The sequence below is a fragment of the Erpetoichthys calabaricus genome, chromosome 5 (assembly GCF_900747795.2).
Source record: "Erpetoichthys calabaricus chromosome 5, fErpCal1.3, whole genome shotgun sequence".
Classification (NCBI taxonomy): Eukaryota; Metazoa; Chordata; class Cladistia; order Polypteriformes; family Polypteridae; genus Erpetoichthys; species Erpetoichthys calabaricus.
Window position 1 is genome coordinate 62,272,185 of NC_041398.2, and position 27,002 is coordinate 62,299,186.

The 27,002-nt window shown below is 39.2% G+C and overlaps 1 protein-coding gene across 1 annotated transcript in view; it reads left to right on the forward strand.

Moving 5' to 3' along the window:
- LOC127527998 (uncharacterized) overlaps window positions 1-24,857 on the forward strand; it is a 39,975-nt gene extending 15,118 nt beyond the window's left edge. Inside the window, exons 3-4 of the mRNA XM_051928535.1 lie at window positions 18,342-18,418; window positions 24,689-24,857. Of these exons, the coding sequence (XP_051784495.1) occupies window positions 18,342-18,418; window positions 24,689-24,857 (246 nt within the window). The remainder of the gene's footprint in view (window positions 1-18,341; window positions 18,419-24,688) is intronic.
- The last annotated feature ends 2,145 nt before the right edge of the window (window positions 24,858-27,002 follow it).

The following is a 27,002-nucleotide window of genomic DNA, read 5'->3' on the forward strand; positions in this document are numbered from 1 at the left end:
TCTTAATTAGTGAGCTGTTTTTGTTGCTGATTAACTTTTTTTAATTGATGTGACTCAGACCCCTTAGTTGTTTCTTTTTCTTTAATGAGCATCTAAACAATAATTAGACACAAAACAAGGCATCACATGACCGGCTAACCCGAAAATAAAGAAAGGTGACGGTCTCAGTCATGTTGGGTCTGCTCAGGTCACCAAAACATCTTGACGGTGGTCTTAGAAAAAAACAGAAAATCAACAGTCTGCTATGGCAGAATGAAAGCAGCAGCAATTCATGATATTTAATAATGGCTTTAATTACCATCAAGAATTGGCTTCTCATTAAGAAACTGGTTGGAGTGAAATTGGCTGGAGTTTGATGTTCCAATTTAGTTGGTCATCTGTTGGCTCATTTCACATCTCATTTCTGTTTGGCTGCCATTTAATGAAGAAACAAATCAATTCAGAGGACTGAATCCTTAAAAACAGGGCTATTAAAATGAAGAGAAAAGGAGTTAATTAGCAGTGCAAACTGCTCGCTGATTCCGAAAAGGCTTAGAATGAAAAAAACCTGCAGCCATTGCACCCCACCAGCACCAGAGTTGGAAACAGCTGAGTTAGATGATTTAGGGAACACAATGTATCACTAGCATAAGTAGAACATAAAGCTAAGACGAGTTGCACAACTGGGCTTACTTATACCCATTTTTGCCCTAAAGAATGTTCCGGTAGCTTTCCTATTTCATCAATTAAGTGCTCTCCTTCTCTCACCAATGTCTGTGTTCCCTCCCGGTCAAGTTGCCTATTAACTCTTAACCAAATGTTATATTGACTGTGCCAGAGGATAACTTCCATTTTCAGGGATGGTACTCTTAATCTGTGTTGTCTACAACAGGGACACTTTTTCAGCACCTGACATCCCTTCTCCTGGTGAAAGTGTTTGCCCGGCAACACACTACAGAACTTTTTCAGCAGTTTACAGTGGTAGTCTTTACATAATTCTAGTGAGCAATAGACAGTGGTAGTGAGCTCCCATGAATGTCGTTCATCCCCAGCAGCTCATTCACAGCTCTCTGCAATGAGCCACGGCAAAATCAAAATCACGGTATCAATCTCCTGTGTTCACGAGATTTGACAATCAAAAAGCAGTCAGCAGAAGTACGATGCATAAAATGTAACCAGGAAAAATGGAAAGTGGGTGTTTTTGGACAAGAGGTTAGTCTGTCCAATGAAAGGACAGAATGGAGAAAAACAGGCCAAAACTGCGGCTAAACCTACATCACATGGAAAACATTCATATAAACACCAGTGCTGTGAGGCTGGCAATACTCTGGAAATTTCAAGCTGTGTTGAGAAATCATGAAGGACTTGTGTAATTTATCATCCCCTGCAATTTCTTGCTATATAATCTGACATCTTTAAAGCGATGAGATCCAGCAACTGCTTTCATTAAGTGTGTCATGCTGGCCATTACCCAGTGCGCACTGCGTTCTCTCAATAACAGAATAACTGTCCTATAAACCAGTGATATTTTCATAATGAAAACGAGAACTAGAACTAAAAACATTGTTTTTCATTTTACAAGAACGAGAACTGAAATTAAATCAAACAGAGAAACTAAAACTAAATAAAAATAAAAATTAGTGACATGTGAACAAACTAAAACAAGAACTAAAATTGAGTAAAAACGAAAAAAACACCAATAACATTTTCATTCAATCCAGTTCAGTTGTGCAGAGGGGTTGTTTGTACGTTGCCCTGAGTGTTCTGTTACGTTGCGCTGTTCATTATGCGGTGATCTTGTAACTTGGACTTGACCATTTGTTTGTTTGTTGAGTACATTTGGCGCATCAGGTTGAAGCAGTAAGCACATGTGGTTGACGATGGTGAGTTTTGCACAGATGTTTGTGGGTAGAAAGCAAGAGTGTAACATGTGCAAATACTTTAATTACAGCACAGATGATAATAAAAGCAAATGTAGCATGCAAGAAGAAGAAAAGAGGCTTGGAGTTTCAGTGCAGAACTAGCTGGATCAGTGCTTAGTGGAAGTCCAGCACTTCTCTGGCACCTTGACTGCACTTCAGTACAGGGATATGTGGTCAGGGGAGGCGTCATCATGAAAAGTAAAAAAAAAAAAACTAATAATGATAACATAAAATAAATGTGTCCACTGGTCTGTGGTATAAATTTGTTTTCTGTATGATTCCAATAATTTTGATAATTTCTTGGCACATTTTCTGTTCAAATACAGGGGAGAAACTTGAGGAGGTGTGGCAGCGATGAGACAAGCTGAGCCTCCCCTCAGACTGTGCTCTCCCTCACACACAGGGTTGATGCATGCGATTGTCGTGTGCCTGTTGTTGTCTCTCTGTATGTCACCAATATAATGTTTGCAGACACGTTTATTATAAGAGCAGCCTGAAATTCAGACACAGTAAGTACAAAGACAAGAGCAACAATTCATTAACCAGAAAAATCCAAACAATACTCATGAAAAATGTTCTTAACTTCACAAACAATAATGACATTCTGAGGAATCAGTTCCTCAACCTGAATATAAAGATGGAAGGTGACCCATTAGAATTGACATCAGAGCGGCTCTGCCCTTTGGGAGCTTTATAAAAACATAATCCTTACAATCTAACGCTTTACAATAGACAATAAATACTAGTCAAAGCTAGTTGCTGAAAGTTTAAACAGGAGCCAATTACAAAAGTCCAAAATTCATAAAAAAATCCAAAAGTTGAAAGGAAATAAAAACAAATGTCCACACCATAACTAGAACTGAGAAGCCTTAACCAAAATCTGGAACTGTGAAATAGCAGTGGGTGTGGTGTTGTTATGTGTACAGTTAAAATTTTTACTTGCATGTCCAACTAACATGTAAGTTATAACAATATCAGTTATAAACATTGTACATGTATCAGACAGAAGGTGTAATTTAACAATCAGAAGACGTTAACACATCTACAACTGTTCATTGTTATTTCTCAGTTACATTGACTTGACACTGCAGGCTGACACTGACTATAGAAAAGAATCATGGTTGCAGGTCAAGCAATGGCTGCATGAGAGTTAACAATTTCCTGGTGCAAATTGTCACTAGTCTGCTTGCACTAGTGTTGCTGGATGACAGCGATGTCAGGTGGGCAGTTTAGTCCAGGGAGGTGTGTGTGGTCTGAGATGACAAACAGTGCTTTTTTCAGGCATTTCTATTTATATATGATTGTGCAAATGAAAACATGGCTTCAGTGATGGGATATTTTAATCACCAGTTGCAGGAATCTGCAGTTGATTAGGTTGCAGTTGTCGTACCAGACCATGATTAGTCAATTTGCTCTGCATTGTGCATCTGTAGAAGTTACTTGGGATTAGGGACAATGATGAGCGTTAACACGACAGATGGTGACCATGACAGATCCTCAGTAATGTGGACCCTTATGTAAAAACTTGAAACTCCTCTGGTTTCAATAGTTCTATGGCACCTCAAGTCTTGTGAAGTCCACAGTCATCTTTTTAATGATGTTAAGAGACAGATTGCTGTTATTGGACTACTTGGTGAGAAGTTTAACTTCATTTTCTTTAGCTGTGTTGTATTGTCTGGAAAGTCAACTAAACAAAATGTATTTTGAATTAATAAATCAGAAGGAATTATACTGAATACTAAAAACTAGAATAGTGCCATCTCTGATACATTTACAGTATTATCTTGATGGGAATTTATGACTTATAGTAGGTCTCAATTTGTATTTGCAATTTGTGCACTTTAAGTGAATGGTATTATGCCTTAGTAAGAGGAGTCTGACTACATTTAAAGGACTAGAAGATGAAATGTAGTCAGAATAATAGACCAAAAGCCAATAGCAAAAAGTCAATCCTATGTTTTAACAAAACTAGGATTGTACTTAGGAAATCTTATTAAAATGTTCATTAACGAAAAGACAGAAGTGAGAAGCAAAGCACACACTAGTGATTGGTTTTGTTTATAGCCGTAAGACTTGGATAAGGAGGAAATATGCAACATGATGTTTATACCGTCTCACAACTGATGTTATGCACTCCCAGATATCCTTGTATAGCAACATTCTGACAACCATAAAAAGAGCCCAGACTAACAGTAAAAGATCACAGGAAGTGTCTCAAACAATTAAAAAATTAAGCCAATTCATAACATTAGAACACATTAGAACACTCTAGATGAGAACAGGCCATTCAGCCCAACAAAGCTTGCCAGTCCCATCCACTTATTTCTTCCAAAAAAACATCAAGTTGAGTTTTGAAAGTCCCTAACGTCTTACTGTCTACCACACTACATGGTAGCTTATTCCAAGTGTCTATCGTTCTTTGTGTAAAGAAAAACTTAATGTTTGTGCAAAATTTACCCTTAACAAGTTTCCAACTGTGTGTCCATGTTCTTGATGAACTCATTTTAAAATAACAGTCTTGATCCACTGTACTAATTCTATTCAGAATTTTAAACACTTCAATCATGTCACCTATTAATCTTCTTTTGCTTAAACTGTAAAGGCTCAGCTCTTTTAATCTTTCTTCATAATTCCTCCCCTATAGCCCTGAAATGAGCCTAGTTGCTCTTCTCTGGACTTTTTCTAGCGCTGCTATGTCCTTTTTGTAGCCTGGAGACCAAAACTGCACCCAGTACTCCAGATGAGGCCTCACCAGTGCATTATAAAGGTTGAGCATAACCTCCTTGGACTTGTTGTATTCCACACATCGTGCTATATAACCTAACATTCTGTTAGCCTTCTTAATGGCTTCTGAACACTGTCAGGAAGTCGACAGTTTAGAGTCCACTACGACTCCTAAATCCTTCTCATAAGGTGTACTCTCGATTTTCCGACCACCCATTGTGTATTCAAACCTAACATTTTTACTTCCTATGTGTAATACTTTACATTTACTGAAATTAAATTTCATCTGCCACAAATCTGCCCAAGCCTGTATGCTATCCAAGTCCTTCTTTAATGATATAACAGATTCCAAATTATCTATTAACAGGCTGTGTTTCTTGTTTATGTGACATTTGTGGTGAACTACAATATTGTCCATGTGTTCCATATTATTTATGGACTGTTGTGGTGTGAAATTTTGCATATAAGTTGATAAATATTTTGTATGCCTTTATTTGTAACTTATAACACTAATGTCTATAACTGATAAGAACAGCAGTGGTTTGACAGTTAAGAATCAGTTCTTTGTAATTTTACAACAGGGTTGGGGGAAGTGCTTCAAACAAGTTTGGCAAGTGTGTCTCTGTAGGACTCTCTCAATCAACCCCGACAGGAAAGCCAATATACCGACCTGGCAAGCTTCACCTTAACAAATGGTTTTGGGGGCAGGTGTGAAGGTATACTGTGACCCATTGGTCTGAAGTATGGCTGTTTGGAATTGGCTTGCATCAGAAGCCATTAAGTACCATGACACCCTTGTGGCTGTAGGATGTGGACAGAGAATCTATAAATTTGCTTGCTTTACGCCTCCCTAGCTCTCTCTCTCTCTCTTATCAAATGATGAAGGAGCATGTCACAAACTATGAACTGAAAAGGACAACACAATGAAGAGCACAGCTCACCAGCCATGTTGAGACAGGCATATTGCCTGTCCTGAAGAAAGCTGACCAAAAATGAGGACTTAATTAGAGACATTTTATGTAACTAACAAGTCTGTGTGCCGCCTGAAACTACACATCAGCATTTATCAGGCTGTATGGTTGCCAGTGTTCACTTGTACTTTACATATTGCTATTATTTATGAATATTATCAGTAATACATTATTTAATTTGTAACTTAACTCCTGCTTGTCTTTTACTACACCTAATTGCCTGAGGTTATAAATGTAGAAGGGAAGGTGAGGAGAAGTTATATACTAGAATACCTTATAAATGGTGGCTCTGAGGCTAAGGATCTGCGCTGGTATCCAGAAGGTTGCCGGTTTGAATCCCCGTCACTGCCAAAAGAGATCCTACTCTGCTGGGCCCTTGAGCAAGACCCTTAACCTGTAATTGCTCCAGGGGTGCTGTACAATGGCTGACCCTGAGCTCTGACCCCAAGGAGTATGTGAAAACTAACAAATTCCTAATACAAGAAATTGTATAAGGCGAAATAAAAGAACAAAAAAAAAAAAAAAAGTCTGTGAGATTTGAGGAATTCTGACGAAGGCTACACATGTATAATACAAAAGGGGAAAGTAGAGTAATATATTACTCTACCAAGAGAAAACATGGACAAGCTTGCAAATAAATAGGTCTCCCAGCTAGGGACCCAACTCTTTTTTTAATTGATCTATCTTTCCTTTATACAGCACAAAAAAAAAAACTGCTAGGACCCTGATAATACAAATATGTCCAAAAGTAAACGCTTGGCAAATTCAGGTTTAAAATCTGCAGCAGAGCAGCCTTTCTGAGCTCAAGCTTTGTTTTATTTTTTGTGGTCTAGATGAGTTGAAATGCATACTGTATGGTAAGCAGAAGCATGCACTTAGAAGGAAACAGAGTCAAAAGAGGTGAAATATTTTAATTGTTCACTTGCAAAATACTGTATTTAAATTTTGAGAAATATGCTTTGTTCGCTCAGGTGTACATTTGGTGTTTATTCAACAAGTCACAGGGGAAAAAGACAGTAAATGACTGAACTGAACCTCACTTCTGTACTGTTTCTCTAAAAATGCTCTGCTCTGCTTGCTTCAATACTCAGCCCTGTTTACTGCTATGTATAGTAAGGTTGTTCAAGTTGTTAGCTTGTGGCATTGTCTGTTATGTTTGTGAATTAAAAAAAATGTTGTTAAATAATAATGAGATGCAAAGCATGTCAACAAACAACCAGCTAACTCAGGAATCTCAGATTCAGTTCCTACAGAGGCACCGTTTTAGCTCCAACCATTTTTTAAAATTGTATTCCAATTCTAGTTGCTAATTTTACAGGGGATACTTTATTGTTTCCGGCTGACAGATTTCAGCTGAAAGTATTTTGCTTAGCTAGAAAGTGCAGCTTTTGACTCCTATGGGAAAATAGCCTTGAGCATGTGATAATGATTTAGTTATATTTTCTGTGTATTTTGAGAAGCTGTAAAATGACATGGTGTGCTCTTCTAACAGAGCTGAAACCAAGTAAGCCGGGTGTTTTGTGTGTATAAGAAGGAGGCAAAAGCAGACATTTTACAAAAAGAGTTATCTTGGTTGAGTTCCTGCTTTCTTGACACTTTTTTAAAGAGTTCAGTCCAGTTGCTGTTTAGGGAAAAATGTTGGACACTTTCATGGATCTTTCTATCTGCTGCTGTTTAGCTGCTTGACACTTTCCAAGGAACTCTGTGTCCAGGAAGAATTATTTTCATTTTTTTAGTACTGTGGCAGAAATTGAGGATAGTAGACAGTCATTCTGAGAAGTCAGGCCACATGGGCTGCATTTACAGACCCATGGATGTGCTGGATTGTTTCCACACGAGAATGGAGTGAAGAGAGGCCATCAGTAGTTAGACAAAAATTCCATAAACTGAAAAGAAGGCACAAAAAACCCACATTTGTTGCCATTCAGTTTGAGGTGATGAGCAGCTAATACTTTGAAATCTCTGTAGAGACATTCATCATGGACAGCTGGGGTTGGGCTATGCACAACAATGTCATGCAGACACATGACCACCCCAGGGATCCTAACAAAGATAGTTGATATCATCTTCTGAAAACAGCTTGGGGCAGAGCTGAGAAAAAACAGTACCCTAGTATAATAACAACATCCCCCCCATTGTGGGTGACAAAGGCAGTCAAGGGTGAGTGAGGGTGATGAGCTCCTCAGTGGTTGGCGGTGGATATTTACCTGATATTATTGTTTTATTCACAGTCCCGAGGTCAATGCATAGACACAAACCCCTTCTATTTTTTTGGCTGTCACTAGGTTTGAGACCCATGATGAGTTATTAACTGGTTCAATGATGCTCTCCTTAAACAGGCTGTGTAGTTCACCAACCACACCCTCCTGGAGGGCCAGGAGAACTCAATGGAGAGGTTGGATGATAAGGCATATGGAAAGATCAAGCAGTGGCTGGTGGTTAAAAGCCTTAAGACAACCTAAACTTATGAAAAGAGCTGGTCATTCCTGAAGCCCATGTTTGGTGACAGTGAAGACAGCTGACCCATCAGTGTCTAGGAGTGTAAATCCCAAAGCTGTAAATAAAACAAGGTCTAACAAGCTGCACCATAGCAAGTAAAGTGAAATATGAAATCAGGTGAGTACTTTTGGCCACTGCGTACAGAGAGTGTGCACCCACTATTTCAGTTTTAGCACTGCCATTTCCACATAGAACAGCAGTAGGAGCAGTGAGATTCAGGTAAGAGAAAAAGTGTTTGACAGTGGACACCACTGTCCCAGTATCCAACAGCAGAGGAAGACACAAACCATCCAACTCTAAGTTTTGAAGGTAAAAGGGCTGTGGAATGGTTATTGATGCTGCCTCAGTGGAAGACCATTTTTTTCCCTGATACCAATGAAATGGGGGGCCAAATGACCAACTTAAGTAAAGTGTTTAAGCTTCCTGCACCCCTTTGCAGGGCAACTTGGAGCTCTAGACTTATGACCAGCAAAACCATAGTCCCTCTAGCACTGCAACTGCCTTGTATAATGAACATTGGCACTATCCTGAAATAAAAGCATATCCTCACCGGCAGTGCATGCGGCTTCAGTCACTTCTTATGAAGGAATTTGCTGCTGAAGCAGAGAAACAGCAAGTTTAACAGTGAGTTTAGTGACCGATTCAGTTTGAAATGCCATATCAATTGCTTTCACGAGAGTAAAATCATCTGGTGCTATCAGTAGTCTTTCACAAACTTTAGGGTTACTGGCATGTTCTGCAAGTTGGTCTCTGATAAATTTGTCATGTAACTCACAGGACCTAGAAAAAATGGCTAAACCCAATAAGTCATCCACAAACTAATGAATCACCTTGCCTAGCTACACATGATACTGACAGAAGAGGATTCACTGGACGCTGCTGACATGTTGAGGCATAGAGAAATGAGAAGTCAGGAGGTTTACTAATGCCTAATATACAGTTGCAGTTCTTAGACTTTAAAAGATGCGTTGCCATTAGGTGCCAAGGCAGTGTATAAGTATGGCTCTTATACGAGCATCGCTCACCTCGTCCACACCAACAGCTGTTAAATAAGATTAAATTGAGCGAATGAATGCTGAAAGTGGTGACGATGAAAGCCAATGTTATATTGCTAAAATGAAAACAGCACAACAGCACGCACACAGCAACCTTTAACATGGCACAGTATTTTCTTCTTCTTCTTTCGGCTGCTCCCGTTAGGGGTTGCCACAGTGGATCATCTTCTTTCATATCTTTCTGTCCTCTGCATCTTGTTCTGTTACACCCATCACCTGCATGTCCTCTCTCACCACATCCATAACCCTTCTCTTACACCTTCCTCTTTTTCTCTTCCCTGGCAGCTCTATCCTTAGCATCCTTCTCCCAATATACTCAGCATCTCTCCTTTGCACATGTCCAAACCAACGCAATCTTGCCTCTCTGACTTTGTCTCCCAACCGTCCAACTTGAGCTGACCCTCTAATGTACTCATTTCTAATCCTATCCATCCTCGTCACATCCAGTGCAAATCTTAGCATCTTTAACTCTGCCACCTCCAGCTCTGTCTACTGTTTTCTGGTCAGTGCCACCGTCTCAACCCATATAACATAGCTGGTTTCACTACCGTCCTGTAAACCTTCCCTTTCACTCTTGGTGATACCCGTCTGTCACAAATTACTCCTGACACTCTTCTCCACCCATTCCACCCTGCTTGCACTCTCTTTTTCACCTCTCTTCTACAATCCCCATTACTCTGTACTGTTGATCCCAAGTATTTAAATTCATCCACCTTCGCCAACTCTACTCCTTGCATCCTCACCATTCCACTGACCTCCCTCTCATTTACACACATGTATTCTGTCTTGTTCCTGCTGACCTTCATTCCTCTCCTCTCTAGAGCATATCTCCACCTCTCCAGAGTCTCCTCAACCTGTTCCCTACTATCGCTACAGATCACAATGTCATCAGCAAACATCATAGTCCACGGGGACTCCTGTCTAATCTCGTCTGTCAACCTGTCCATCACCATTGCAAATAAGAAAGGGCTCAGAGCCGATCCCTGATGTAATCCCACCTCCACCTTGAATGCATCTGTCACTCCTACCGCAGATCTCACCACTGTCACACTTCCCTCGTACATATCCTGTACAACTCTTACGTACTTCTCTACCAATCCCGACTTCCTCATACAATACCACAGCTCCTCTCGAGGCACCCTGTCATATGCTTCCTCCAGGTCCACAAAGATGCAATGCAACTCCTTCTGGCCTTCTCTAAACTTCTCCATCAACACCCTCAGAGCAAACATTGCATCTGTGGTGCTCTTTCTTGGCATGAAACCATACTGCTGCTCACTAATCATCACCTCCCTTCTTAATCTAGCTTCCACTACTCTTTCCCATAACTTCATGCGGTGGCTCATCAATTTTATTCCCCTGTCCTATTATTACTACAGTCCTGCACATCCCCTTTATTCTTAAATATCAGCACCAGTACACTTCTTCTCAGTATCTTCACAGTATCTCTCGTTTTAAAAAAAAGCGCGCTTCACTAATGCATGCAGAACATGCAGACAGCATGAAACATGGCAGTGTTGGATTCTGCAGATGTAACATGTACATTTTGATAAAGTAGTTGAAAAACTTGTGCAACATGAAAAAAGGGGTTTTCATGTAGTGTGCTGTTATTTCTGTGTGTATCATACCATATAAGACTGGTAAGAAACAAGTAGTGAATAATTAAAATTCATATTTATAATTACACGTCCAGAATTAGGAATGACTAATTAGTACAATATAAATAAACACCTGTAAAATACATTAAAGGTGCTGTATATCTAAACAATAAAAAAAGAGTACAAATACTGGTTAAAAAATTACTGCTCATCCATCCTTGTGACTTGTCAGCACTTCTGGGTCAGACAGAGAATTGAAGTTCTTTAATCAGCCCGGAAATACTTTGGGGCTCCCATCCTCGTGACTTCCTAATACTTCCGGGCTATAAGGGAAGCATGACTCCACCGGTCATTCCACAGCACCTCCTGGCATCACCCATGGCACCCAACAGGACTGAGATAGTGAACTCCAAGTCCCAGGATGCCCTGTGGAAATCTGGGGCACCGCTATACTCCAGGGGAGCTGCCATCTAGTGTCTTGGGGGAGGCAGTGTCCTACTAAAGCTACCTTATCCTGTCCTTTCATCTCAGGGGCATCCTGGCTGGGTTGAGCTGCTGGCCGTCTCTTACAGGGACCGTAGAGGTAGAAAATAACAGTAGGACAGGAGTAGATCCTTGTAGTACACCATGTTCAATGTAATGGATCTCTGAACTGCAATCACCACACCTAATAAAGCCTACCTGTTAAATAAGACTGAAACCAGTTTCAGACACTGTGCAAGAGGACCACCAATCGGCTAAAGTGATTTATTAGAATAATGTGGTCTACGGTTTCAAATGCTGTACTCCGGTCTAATAGAAAAAGAATAGGAATGTCACCTTTGTCTGTATTAACTCGCAAGTCATTTACTACTTTAAGCAGTGCAGTTTTTGTACTATGATTTGTTCTAAAAACTGACTGAAACTAATCAAGAATAGAATGTATATTTAAATAGTCATTTAATTGAGACTCTTTGGTCACAGCTTAGTAGACAGACTAAGGCTGTGTTTGCACTACAATAGTATAATTAAGAGGACTGAAAAATAATGATAACAACCATATTTTCCTAAGCCATATGCTTCAGAGCAACTAATAGTTTCCTCCTTGTAATTTATTAGAGTTCCTTTTAGCTGCAAGTTCTATGTTAATGTGTAAATGCTGTGAAAAGAATCCACATTTATCTATTTACTTTTCAGTTCTCCCTGTTTTCCTACACATATAAAAGGGAAAACCCATAAAGAGATCATATTAAAGATTAATTGTTTGTTAAGATCACAAGAGCAAAGAATAGTTTAAGCCAGCCAATAAAGATTGGTACCAAACCATCCTCCGAGAGCAACTTCTCCCAACCATCCAAGAACAATTTGGTGGCAAATAATGCCTTTTCTAGCATGATGGAGCACCATGCCACAAGGTAAAAGTGATAACTAAGTGGCTCGGGGAACAAAACATTGAAATTTTGAGCCCATGAACAGGAAACTCCGCAGACCTTAATCCCATTAAGAACTTGTGGTCAATCCTGAAGAGGAGGGCGGACAAGCAAAAATTCACAAATTCTGACAAACTCCAAGCATTGCTTATGGAAGAATGGGCTGCCATCAGTCAGGATTTAGCCCAGAAGTTGATTGACAGCATGCCAGGGCGAATTGCAGAGGTCTTGAAAAAAAAGGGCCAACACTTCAAATATTTATTCTTTGCATTCCTTAATATAATTGTCAATAGAAGCTTTTTAAACTTATGAAATGCTTGTAATTATACTTCAGTATACCATAGAAACATCTGACAAAAAGATCTAAAAACATTGAAGCAGCAGATTTTGTGAAAATTAACTTTTGTGTAATTCTCAAAACTTTTGGCCACGGCTGTATACCCCATCACTAATTGCTCCTTAACAACCTACTGCAGTGCAGCACACATGTTTTACTTGCATGCTCTTCCATGTTGTAACAAGAGTATAAGTAAGCTAGCTGTGCATTCTAGCATTCATTTTTAGAATCTGTTTATGTGAATATAAGATTTCAAGTATATGCAGCATATCCTGGCATGATGGGTATAAGGTAGGAACTACTTGTGAAAGTACATGATCTATCTAATATATCTTGAGAAAGCAAGACCATCAAAGAGTTTTGCAAGGTTCAGCAAAAACTAGACATGGTTTTACTCCCACACCTAAATTCATTCACCACAAATGTACAGTAATAAATTGAAAAGAGAGAACAGTACAGTTGGTGCCAGAAAGCCTTTCTGGAAATGACTCCAAGTCTCCAAGGAGCACAATGGATGAATGAACCCAGGCGGAGGAGTCCTCAAGTTGCAGAGAGTGAATCAGTCATCTGTTTAAAAATAACAATGGTGAAACATTCACTGACTCCATGAGGATAGAGTAACAAGCCGGTTAGGCAGAATGAGCTATTGAAGAGTTTACAATTAAAGCAAAAGCTATGATGGCAACTTGACAGGGTCTAGTCATTTCTCAGGATGTCAACAGAAGTATAGATGTTATGAGAGCAGCCAGGAATATGTAAATAAAAATAAAAAGCAAGTCTGGGATTTGATGGCATTTCCACTTTGGAAAACTCCTACAGTGGCAATTAAACTGGATTACCTGTGGGCACTCAGCTTTGTCTGTTTGGTGAAAAAGACCTGAATAATTTATGGATTCTTCATTGGTAATCTACAGAAACGCACACTTTGTGACCTTATCTATTAGATTTTGCTTTGACAAATGTTTTATCAGGCTATGCCAGAATGAAAAGTGGAAATGCTACCAATGCTGCATAATCAGTCAGTATCCTGTACTTAATGGGGGGGTGGTGTTCAACCTAAATGAAGTATGTGGTAGACAGTGCCAGAAGTCTCAATGTCATGCTGCACTTTGAACAAAGGCTTGGAAAAACTGATTAGTTAAGTTGGGGTCAGGATAAAGTAAAGCAGATGAGGTCATGATTTTTTTTATTACTGAATAAACTGTTCTTGTGTAACCTGTAAAAAATGTGAAGCCATTAACACATTCATGTTATTCTGAAGAAATCTCATCTTCTCATAAGCACTACATCAGGGAGGGCCAGAGTGCCTGCAAATTTTCTTTCCATTCTTTCACTTAATAGGAAACAGTTACTGCTGCTAACTTTAAGAACTTCATTTTAATTGAATTGCTTTATTATTTGTTTTTATTAATCTGGCAGCCAAACAATAAAGAAATGCAAAGTATATAAACAGATGACCAGCTAACACAAAGGGATCAAACAGCCCCGGCATGGCCACCATTTTCACTCCACTCTACTAATTAGCTGTTGATGGAATCCGTTATTTAATTCTGTATCTTGCATGCATCCTTATTTTAGCACACCTGCTATTTCTAAAATTGATGTCTTTGTGTCTGAGATCACCATCCAAAGACTTTCCAGACTACAGTAGGTCTTCTCTTTTTATTTTCAAATATGTTTTTGAGAAAGATGCAGATGCAACTCCATCCAAGTTAGCCTGGCCATCAGCTTGTGTTGCCCTGACTGAAGTTTGGTGTTTTGATTATTTAATCTTTTTTTGTTGTTAAATATTATTATGCTATTAACCCTTCAAACTTGACAGGCTTGTTTTGTATACCCAAAAGGTCGGTATAACAGCCCACCAATCTATCTTAATTATCCTGCTGCCCTTAATAATGGCCTATGCATATTTTTAATGCTACACTACTGTCACAATGCACTACTCTCTAAATCTTCTCACTGCCATTGAGACATATTCTAAAAAGGCCACACACATAATATACCACTGTGTAGTTACGTTGTTTTTTAGCTGCCAGTCAATTTTTTTTTCTTGAAGGTTTCAAGAAGAAAATGGAAAGGACTTCATTTGTACTTTAGCAAGGGAGCAACTCAAAACAATAGATACGTAGTATGCACAGAAAAGTACAAGCAGACAATGAGAGCTTTTGTGCCTTCTGCTCCACATAATTTTTCTTTCCTCCTTGAGCTCTCCTGAGGACATGTGCGTTATGGTGTGGCAGGTCTAAAGTCCCAATCAAAATCCTAACCGGGCCACTGTCTCTGCAGCGGGTTTCACTTTGCCCCAGGGGAATTCTAGCGCTTGACACCACAGGCAAGAGCACTGCTAGCAAATAATTGATCGGAAGACAGTGAAAATCATTTGAAGTGTTTTTGTGCATTGCACTAAAAACTGTTTTGAAGCACACCACTCAAAAGTGCACTTTTGGCAAGAAGTCTGTACAATGGACAATACAAATTGATGAAAACTGTGAGAAGTATTTCTGCTTGTTCCATATGTCACAATATGTCACAAAAAGACTTCATAAAGTCAGAAAGGTTTGGGGCAGCCACCCGTATATTATTATCCTGGCTGCAAAAGGTTGAAAATTGATTGAGTAAGTTTACACTACTGAGTCGAAAACAAAACTGAATACTTGGAGGTAAGATGGCGGTTTTAAGGGCTGGTGGAGGAAATGATGTCATCTATACCGGAGCCAGAAGTGACGTCATCAGAGGTGCCGGGACCTGGCAGGATTGCCCGGGAATGGTCTGCAAGGAACTGACAGAGACACCCAGTACACTCTGCCACCCCCTGGTCTGATGTAGTATTACACTTACTCAAGCCCTTTAGCTGTCTCCTGATCTCACGTGTGTGACACATAGTATTAACCTCTCATAAAAACATTGTGATGTATTATCGTCATATAATAAAATGCACTTTTATAAATCAAATTGTTTGATTGCTGTGGAGGATATGGTTGTAGTGCCAAAATGCTGGGGAGAACAGGGGGGTATTTTTCATACGTGGATTAGTCGTTTAGCTGGATGTAATTGTTGACGATTTGGCCTGATCCTGGATCTGTCGGTTTTTCAAAACTCTTGCTGGCAGTGTTGTCATAGCAACACATCCTAATCCGCAAACCTGCTCGGAGCAGATTTGTTCTATGTAAACAAGGATTAGTTTACACACGTGATCAGTGATGGTGCATGGAAGTCATCCAGTCATGGCTTCGCCGTTCATGAATGAGCGACCAATTGATATTGGTGTGCAAATTATAAGAAGAGAATTTCATATAGAGAGGGTTTTGCGTGATCAGCAAGATCCTTTATTGCTCCCGGAGGAAATTCTTTTCGAAAGATACCGCTTTAGCCAAAGGGGAATATTGTACCTCAAAGATTTATTAGCACCTTATATTCGAAGTCAAACTCGGCGAAGTCGGGCTCTCACAACCACACAGACAGTATGCATTGCTTTGAGGTTTTTTACAAGCGGCACTTTTTTATATACTGTAGGCGATGCGGAAAATCTAACTAAAAGTGCAGTTTGCCAGGTAATTTATAAAGTCTGTTTGGCTCTGAAATATTTCCTTCAGGTTTTCATAGTGTTTCCTGGACACCTGCATGTGCAGACAATAAAAGAGGCGTTTCATGCCATTGCAGGTAGGTAATACACAGGTAAAAACACCCACAGTACCATGAAGAATCTCAATCAGCTTAACATTCTCATTACCAGGATTTCAAAATGTGATTGGGGCACATGGGACTGATCAGAGTGGAGTTTGATCAAACATTATTTGGAAAATGTACCTCTCCTCCTGATGAATAATCAGACACAGTGTATTCATGAAATATTTGACCTTCGTCAATATCTCGTTGGTCAGACACAGGTTCAAGGGATATGACATTCCCTGCAACTGACCCAACAAAAAAGAGGGCTACATGGAACATACCTATGGCACACAAGGAGGACAAATATATGCAATGACCATCCTTTACCTGAAATGAAGTGACCACTGCATCCTGCCACTGGTTCTGAGGAGGAGCTTGCCCCTGGAAAGCCCTCAGAAACAGGGCGATGGGAATTTTGCGGGAGAGCCAACTCTTCTGCAGGGGTTAGGTCTGGACCGCGTGGACCTCCACCTGTTTTTTGCTTGTCTGCCTTCTTATTAGCTTTAAAATGAATGTTTTTTATATTATATATGATTCTTTATGTCAGCAATTCTTTAAATAGTTATATACCAATATTTATCAGTTTGAAGTATATTCTTGTACTTCACTTTAACCTGTTCCCATGTTCTCCTTGTGCTCACGTTTGATCTGGAATTATGACATATTAAATAATAATCTGACACATAGGAAATGAAACGCTGCATTCAGTAAGTACAATGCACACTACTTAGCGTTTAATTTGTCGGCCACTTTTTGCCAGACGTCTTTTCTGGTCTGGGCTGCTTTTGCAGTGTTACCCCTTGTGCATATTAAATCTTGAAATTCTTCATGTCCTTCGAATAAAAGGTCTTGCGCCGCATGTGTGAAAAAAAAAATGCGCCCGTTCTTTCGTCATTTTGTTACAGCCTATCAAAGACTTGCTGATCGTGTTTTCTAGACTCAATATATATGGGCTTTTCAATCAGTGCGGGCGCGAGCATTCATCTCGTATGATTAGATCCAGCTCGACTAATCTAATACACGGCTGCGTTTGAAAAACCGACCTATCCCGGATGAGTGTCACCGGCATTAACTCATCCAAGATGAGGTACCTGATCTCGGATGATTTAAGCGACATACAAAAAATACCCCCCAGGGGTCAAAAAGACAATTCTGTTTTTGTTTTCGTTCTGTATGTATTTTGCTTTGTTAATTATTTTTGAATTTTGTATTATTTTAAGATTCTATGTCTTACTATTCTACTGCATGGGGAGCCCAGGGAGGCAGGGCCACTGATAATGTAGCTAGTGGACTTCACCAGCTTTATAAAAAGAGACGCCTCAGATTGTACTGAGCTTTGGCAGTGGGTTTTTTGGCTTTGATGCCTGTCTTTTGATTGCTTCCTTTATATCTGGACTTATTGGCATCAACCCTTGCTTTAAATCTAAGGTACTGTTTGTACTGACTGCACAGAGCAATGGTCATTTTGAATAAAGATGGATCTCCAGTAAAGGTCAAAATTGATAAGATTTAGTAACACAGCCTAGGACATGTTAGAGAACCATGATGAGAAATTCAGAATCCAAAAAGAGTGAATGAATAGACCCAAAGCCAAAATGTCAGACATAAATCTTAGATAAGGGGCATGAAAGAGTTCAAAACCAGAGATTGTTCTAAATGATCAAAAACAAATGCTAGGTATTATATTGTATCCAGAAACTTTGACGTTGAGCGCTGGCTTATGATTTGGTGTGATAAAGATGTCACTTGAGTGTGGCAACTTGTGAATGTGTCCCTAACTACAGGTGGTCAAGATAGCAGTGGCCAAAATGCCATGAATTTACTTTTAAACACCATTATAAATGTGTCAGATTCAAAAAAACAATATGATGACCTTGATGTCTAAACCCCCCACCCCACCACAAATCACATGTTACAATTATTTTTAGACGCCAAGGAGAAACTGTAAAAAAATAAAAATAAACCCCAGATCATGACTTACTTATTGTTTCTCTTACTGTTAGTTTGATCTTTTTATGCAAAACCTATATATTTTACTCCTTTGTCTTTTGCATTTTTTAAAAAGAAATATTCTGGTTTGACCTAGACCAGAAATATATAGTACTCTTTTCTCCAGTCTGGGAGATGTAGAGACCCTTTCTATTTAACAGCTTTCTCTCTATTTCTGGGCCTGTGCAGGCCAAAGCCTGCTACTTGGGTGGGGTTGGGCTGCCTTGGGTGAGGCCTAATCCAGGGGACCCAGACCTGAGTTTAAGGTAGGCCTGGCTTTTCGGTGTGGATTTTAAGGCCCATTCCCCTTTTCTGTACTTTGTTTGGCAGGTGAACACAATAGCTTGATTTGCATCTCATTATTGTTAAAGGAAAAAAATGAAACAATTAAAATGAAAGTCAATTAAGATCAAGACAGTTTAAAATGTTCCATTAGCATTTGTATTTGGTTACTAATGCCTGGAATGAAAACCTGCTGCCACTGCGTCCCTAGAGAACCTGACTTTGACACTCCTGCAATAGATTATTTGATTAGGGTCACTAAGGCTCACTTTCATTCTGGGTCTGGCAGAAGTAGAAACATTTCTGGCAGTGTTACCCAAAGGCAGGTATGGCAGCACAATGACTCCCCGCGTCCTCACATGGAGCAACTGGGTGAAAACCTGGGGCATGACACTCAGTAAGCAGCAGCTTATCCCAGTGCACTAAAGCAGAACTCCCTTGGAAGCAGCCTTCTGAGTTTATATTTATTTGCTTAGCAGATGCTTTTATCCAAACTAACTTCCAAAAGAGGTCAACATAATCGAGTAAACATCAGTCTAGTGGTCTGTTTGGGAACAAATGTTACAGGGCAGGATACAAAATTGATCAGCACAAATGAAGAGACAGATCCTTACTTACAAGAACCTATCAAAATGAATATTAGTTAGATAGAAATTCACCACATAAGACTCTTCTTATGCAAATTCAGGCCCAAGACCTTAACCTCTACACCACTCTGGCACCTCACTTGAAAGACCACATACAGAGATTTGAGAGTGCCACTGGCTGCAGAAAGCTGCATTCATTATTGCAGACAACAGACTGCACCATTTTAAAAAGACAAGACAGTGTTATGAAATGGGGGGTCTCTAGATGTTTCAGGAGGATGTTGTGGTCAGCTGTGTTAACAGCAGCTGTAAGCCCAAGAAAGAGCATTGTAGAGGGACACCCATCATCAGCTTCAAAGAAGATTTTACATCACCAGTAAAAATGCAACACCCTGATATTTTCTAAATAGAAATGCTGTGAGAGGGCAGCAGTAGGATTTGAGATTACAGAGATTACAGATCAGACAGTGGAGGCCAAAGAGACCTCCTTTTATACAGTGGCCAATCGGACTTCTGAATACAAGGTTGCTTCTTACAAACCAGCAGGCTTTCTGTCACAGTCTTTTGCCTCAAGCTACAATAGAACTTGAAAGTGCAAAATAATTTATTAGTCAGCATGGTCTAATTCTTATCTCAGTTTTGAACTTGCTAAGCCATCAAATCGTACTGTACATTCAGAGCCCTGTGTGAACTACACATACAAGGTAGTAAACATTTATGAGTCAAAGCCACTACAAATGTATTTGTTTCAGCAGTCACTAGGTGGCTGCTAAAAGCAAACAAATTCCACAGTAACCTTTGACATATTTGTATTTTCTTTAGTTTAGTTTAGAACTTTTTTAACTTATTTGTTAACATTTCCGTCTACTCTGATGGAATTATGTTGGTGCTACTTGAAAGTTTCAGACACTCTTTTTAGCAGCTCTAATTGCTGAAGTCTGGTGCTGGCAGAATCACAAGATTCAAGGTGAGACACCATCCTCTCAGTATCTGAAGTAGATGTGAGTGTTTGCTGGAGCCCCACCCCTAGCCACTCCTTTTTCGGCTGCAATTGGTCCTTGGCCCCTCCTGTCAGTCAGGGGCAGTCATGTGATGGGAGGGACATGTGAAATAAAAAGTGGGAGCTGTGCTTAAAGAATTCTGCGTTTTGTTTTTTCTTGATGTTTTTCAACTTTATTGTCTCAACTATGATTTATTTGACTTCATTTACAAATAAAGGTAAGACCATAAACAGTTTTCGATTTTATAAAAAAAGGGATCAGACTAAGAAAAAAAATCCAATACTTAAAGATTAAATTTTGACCTTAAATAAAATATTCGTTTGCTTTTCTTGCTATCCTTTTGTTGAACAGTCTGTATTAAGATTGATTAAATCATAAGAATTAAAATCTTTTAAAAACAACTAAATATTTCAATTAAGGTCAAAATTGAAATTTTTGTGCACCACTCTATACTTCATTTGTATTGAATGAGTATAAATTGTGAAATTGCAACGACAAATTTAGAACATATGGAGGGTGCAGAGCAAATGTGCTCTCTCTCGCTGCTATAAATGTAACGTTCTTTCTTAGCCAAATATGTGTGTAAAGAATACTGATGATATATTAAACATAACCAGTAGTTAATGTGCATGCTGCCAATCGAATACTGAATAAGATATGGGTTCACATATTTGTAAATCTGATTCGGAAGGAGTCAGTGCCTCACGAACCTCACCGCACGTCACTGCTTCAGTACTGGCAGCAGAAATCGTCAACATACACTCTGCTGGTGCTAGTGGCCGAGGACCTTGTCTGTGCACCTGCATTACAGGCGCTCGTCAAGCAAATGTTTTCACTGTATGGCTATCTGTGCAATGGATGTCATTGCAGCATTAACAAATCTCTCAAAATGCGTGCTTGTTTAAAGCTCAACAGCAATGTGCTTGCAAAGAATGGTTTCTTGGGTTGAAACATTTGATCTTGCTGACTACACTCATTAGGCCACTTCAACTGTTTGATCATTGACAGTCAAGCTGTGTTTAACGGCATTATGAACTGTGAGTGTATTTTGTTGACTGAAACATAACTTGCATCGAAATATGTGTAGGCCAGCATTTGTGGTCTTGCAACAGAAAAAAAACTAAAATTGTACTAATATTATATAAAAAGGTCAGAACTAAATAAAATAAAAACTAAAATTTTAAACAAAGAACTAAATAAAAATAAAAATTGTTGACTCCACCGAAAACTAGAACAAAATAAAAATAAAAATTAATTTTATAAAATAAAATAAAAACTATAACTAAAATTAATATCAGAGCTGAAATATCACTGCTGCCAACTCCATGAATGTGCTTAAGAAGTGACTGAAAATCTTACAGTTCTGTGAATATCTCAAATTGTTATTTGGACATTTTTTGTTATGCTAGCGTTATAGCTCTTCACTTTATGGTGATCAACTTTTGTAACCTGTCCTGCTACGATTGTTCAAAACTGTCCCTGGACTGATGTTACTCGAGTATGTTGACCTCCTCTTTAAGTCACATTGGATAAAAGCATCTGCCAAACATGTAACTGTAAGAAAAGTAGAAGAGTACCCATCTTCCCTTGAGCTCCTTATTTATTCTCAATTCCAGCTTCTTGTCCAGTGATATTCTTTCTTGTTTTCAACAATCATTTGGAAAAGTTCCATCACCCTTATGTAAATTGTCAATGTGCCAGAGGTGGTTGTCATCACTGGGGATTTTGTCTAGTGACAGTAAAAAAGTGGTAAGTCCTTACAAATCTACCCATAACTAAATATTTAAGGGAATATAAAGAAGCAGGCAGGAATTTTGCTCAACATGCTGTTCATTGTAAAGGTCCAAAGTTTATTTCATTGCCTGCTTCTCAAACTGATAGTTTATGATTGTCAATTCTTCCTTCATTTTCAAAGCCACTTAATCCAATTCAGCCTAGTACCACAGTGTTTTGTAGCTCAATCAGATGGTAAGGGTTAAATGAAACCATCATTTTAGATGGACTACTGAAAGGTGGGAATGTACAGTGTGAAGGAATACTGTAGTGAGAGCAGTGTGAAATGTTTGGGTAATGTAGTTATTAATTTATTTTATAATAATATATATATTGCAACAACAAAAATGCTACACACCCCATCAGAAACTAATTCAACAGTTATTAGCCTCATAGCATAAAAACAAGAAACAATAAATCATATTTTTACTTGTGTTAACCCCATACTGCTGTCTCATGATGAAGCAAAGAAGCAAAAAATGTTTAGCTCAGTGACACATGTGTAGAGGCTATCCTTAAGTGTGTCTTGATGTATATAAAATAACACAAAGGATTTGTAAGAAACAAAGAGAAAAAGGTAATGTCTGACAAATCCATATTACTAGTTTTGTAACATTTAGTTTTGGCCTAAATATTAAATGCTATGTGAATTAAATTAAAGCAAAAGAGTGCCATGAAATATGGTGTAATGTAGGCATTCTGTTATGAGAGATGTTTTCAGTTCTTTGTCTTGCTCCAGTTTAAGACTGTTGAAACTAATGGCGCGCACACCCAGAGATGCAATAGAAGATGCCAGACACTCACATCACAAGAGAATTTAGCAGTTGTCGGGAAGAAGAGAAACTAGAAAGAGAAAAGTCAATGAGTTTTGCTCCCCCACTACCAGCAAGAAAGCCCAGAATGGAAAGAAAGCCATCTTTTCAAGTGTCACAAAGTGGCAAAAAAATAGTGACCTAGTTACTGATCGAAACTAATTCTCTTAACACTAGAATTACCAAAGCCTACGAAAAAACTTATAAACCCAGCCCACCTTAAATCCCATCGCATCTCTCCGTCAGCGTCGTTTGTCCTGTAAATGTGCTGATCAAGACAAGCAGCAAGAAGCCTACTATTCCATCTCCCCACCGCTGCTGAACGTGCACAAAGTTCTCCCTGTTCCAGCCTTGATTATCTGGGAGTGAAGTGCTGGAGTTTTAGAGTAGAAATAATAGATTGTTATTTGGAATACATGCATTTCTTGTGTGTTCCGTTTCTACAGTAATCTGTGTAAACACATCGTCAAAACAGAATTTTTTCATATTTTTGTAATAAATGACAAAATGTAGACATATACTATATAATATGTGAAACCTGAAGTCCAAAGATCAAATAAATACTTTCACAAAAGGTTCAAGGAGGATACAACAGTTTCTGTGATGCAGCGGTAAGAATTGCTGATTTGTAATCAAGAGTCCCTGGTTCGATCCTGACTGTCTCGTATGTTTACCGTTTTGAGTAGTGAGCTGCTCTTATTGTTAATATCATACAGTAAACGCATACATTTGGTTTGCGTCTGTAACAGCCGCACATTTATAGTAATTGTAAAAGTTAGCGCCTTATTTTCACTTTTATTCTCTCAGTCACAATCACGATACATACTAAACAGGGATCTGACACTGTTAGTTTCTATTTGAAACTGGGAATAACTGTAGATGTGAGGGGTGTATTGAGACAATGGAACTGGCTATTCTCTGATCTCAATGGATAAAAGCTGATACACAAACGCTGGTGAATCTGCCTTCTTCGTATTTCACTCTCACTTGATTTTTTTTTTTATTCAGTGTTCCTGCTCACGCTGAATTAGTATGCACCTTATGGTCTATGAAGTCAAAGCCACATTGACAAAAAAACAAAGACATAGGTATATATGATATTTGGAATTATTCATTTTATGACCTGTATAGTACATTTTGGCATACCATCTTGCGGCTGATATTAGTGATCGCATGTTTTTTTTGTTTTTTTTTTTTCAATCTTGCCAGTCTCCATTTTTTGGGTGCATGGCGGTGTTTCTTTTGTCCTCCAGGACATGCAGAGGAAAGAATAGTATAGAGAGGTCAGTTCCGTGCTATTTGCAATCATCAAATTCAAACCTTATCAGTTCCCACACACCCAAGGACCGTCCTTCCTACAGTTACGGCATGCATACCTGGTGAAGATGTGAGCTATACTTTCAGGAGATAGTCAGCCTCTGAGCAAGCGGCAGTCCAGGACCAAAGGACGTCCTTCCTCAGTACTGTAGTTGTGGTGTAATGAGGCTGTGGTGGTAGAGTACTGTTTCAGAAATTGAAGATAGTAAGTTGTCATTCCAAGGAGTGAAGCCACTTGGGCTCCATTTGTGGATTAGTGATATGCTGGATTGCTTTCATATCCATTGGAGTCACACAAAATCCAACAAACTCCATGCAAGGCAACACATTTATTGCCATTCAGTTTGAGGTGATGAGTAGCTAATGCTTTGAAAACTCTGTGGAGGTATTTATCATGGGCAGCTGGGGTTGAGCTATGCATAACAATTTCATTCAGAGAGATTAACACTCCAGGAATCCAGGCAAAGATAGCAGACATCACCTCCTGAAAATAGCTGGGGGCCGAGCTGAGATCAAATGGTACCATAGTATAATGAAACACCACATTGTGGTTGACAAAGGCATTGAAATCTCTGCTTTTTGGTGGAGAAGAATCTGCAAGTGCATCTACCGAAGGTCTAATTAGAAAAATACCTTGGAGTAATGGAACTGGGTGGTGAGCTCTGTCAGCAGTTGGCATTTACCTGGTATTACTGCTTTGCTAACAGCAGAGATGTCAATGCACAGGCCTCAAACCCCCTTTCTTTTTTTTTTGCTATCACTAGGTTTGAGAACCATTGCGAGGCACTAACTGGTTTAATGATGCACGCCTCCAACAGGATGCGTAGTTCACCTCCTGGAGGTTGGATGATAGGGCATATGAAAGGATCAAGAAGAGGCTGGTGGCTGAAAGTTGAGAGACAACTAGAACCTATGAAAAGAGCTGGATGCTGAAGTCATGTTGAGCTGATAATGAGGATAGCTGACCCATCAGTGTCTAGGAGTGTAAATCTCAGAGCTATAAATAAGTCCAGGCCTAACAAGTTGGCATCATAGCGGGCGACCAGAAATATGAAATCAGGCAAGAACTTTTGGTCATAGGGTACAGGCAGGGAGAATTTGCCCACTATTTTAATTTTAGCACTGCCATAACCAGATAGCACAGCAGAGAGTGCAGTGAAAGTTAGGTGAGAGAAAAGCTGTTTGACAGTGGACACTGCTGCCCCAGTGTCTAACAGCAGAGGAAGATACACAACGTCCACCTCTAAAGTTTTGAAGATGGGGGCTATGGAGATCACTGAGTGAATGATCGTTGATATAGTCTGGATGGAAGATGACTGTACCATTTGTACAAATAAACCAGGGACTGAATAAGAGACTAACACAGTGGTTAAGCTTGCTGTAGTTTCCCTCTGCCGGGCAGCTTAGAGCTCTAGACTAATGACCAGTGGAGCCACAGTTCATACAGAATTGTCTAGAAACTGTTTGCAAATGACTCATACAGTGAACATTGGCGCAGTTCTGAAATGAAAAGTGCACCCCCTCCAGCAGAATAGGAGTCATCAGTCACTTGTCATGCAGCAGAGTGGTGCTGAAACAGAAAAAAGGAAATTAAAAGTGGGTTTGATAATGGATGGATGGATAAAGCCTTGAGTTTGGCAGCTGATTCAATTTGAAATGCCATATCAATTGCTTTTGTGAGAGTCATATCATCTGGTGCCATCAGGAGTTTTCATGAACTTTAGGGTCACTGGCATGATCCATGATAAACTTATCATGTAACTCACAACTACCCTGCAAGTCAGCTATACAATGATGAACCGATTTACCTGACTGCTGATGGCACTGACGGAGTCATTGGACCACGACACTTGGAGCTATACAGAAATGAGATGTCAGGAGGTTTACTGAAGTGTGATATCCAGCCGCATTTCTGAGGGTTATAAAGATGCGCTGGCCTTCGGTGTATAGGCAATGTAAAAGTATGGCTGTTTTATGAGCATTTTTATCTTGCTCAGACCAACAGCTGTTAAATATGTCTCAAAAGATTCAATCCAAGCTCACCCAGCGATGCAAGGAATGCACTAAATGCATCCTCGTTACCAGCATTATATTGCAGAAATGAAGACAGCATAATGATCAGTAAGCATGCAACAGCTATTTACTTGACACAGTATCTCTCATTTTTAGGATAGAGCGCGCTTCACTAATGCATGCATAAGACAGCATGAAACACAGCACTGTCGCACGGATGTGCAGATGTAACAATCTCATGTCTGTTCATGGCAAGAAACAATGTATGGAGTCTTGTTAGGTTTGCATTTAGGCAGCTTAGGAATGTGAATCTTCTGTGAAAAAAGCTAGATCTGATTATTTGATGATATGATTTGAGTTTCATTTCCATGATCTTATTAAAATCCAGCCAACTTCTGCAAGGTTTTTAATTAATAACACACTAAATGATTTTGATTAATAACAAATCCACTTCCTCTATTCCTCCTCATTTTGCACTCATGATGACCTTGTGATATCTGATGAGTAAGTGATCTGCTTAGCTATTAACCAACATTTCCATGCCATTGCATATCTATTTGAGAAGGCATACACCAGGCTTCTAATTACGCCTACTGATCAGGTTCATTTTGTACCTCATTTAATTTTTCACTCTTTTTCTACTTGTGTTGTTGCTGTATTACAAACTATTAATCCTAGAAGGCCAACTGGTGAGGATAAAGTAAATATTTTAAGTAATTGTTGAGTCCATATTACATATTTTTAATCTGTTTCATCTGGTATGGTTGCTAACTTTTGGAAGTCTGTTCATAAATAAGTTGAAATAATTAATCTCAAAAATTATAGACCTATTTCCAAATTGACCGGTCTTGCAAAAAATCCAGAATCGTGAGAGAAGGATCAACTTAAATCTTTTCTTTCTGCCCTGAATCCTTATCAGGTTGATTTCATAGAAATATGTAGACCTATCACTGCCAGTATCAGTTTAAAATAGTCTTATGAATTCAGTAGACAGAAGGAAACATTGTATTGCTCTTTTTTTAATCCATCAAAACCATTTGACAACAGTTGGTCATTTCTTACTTC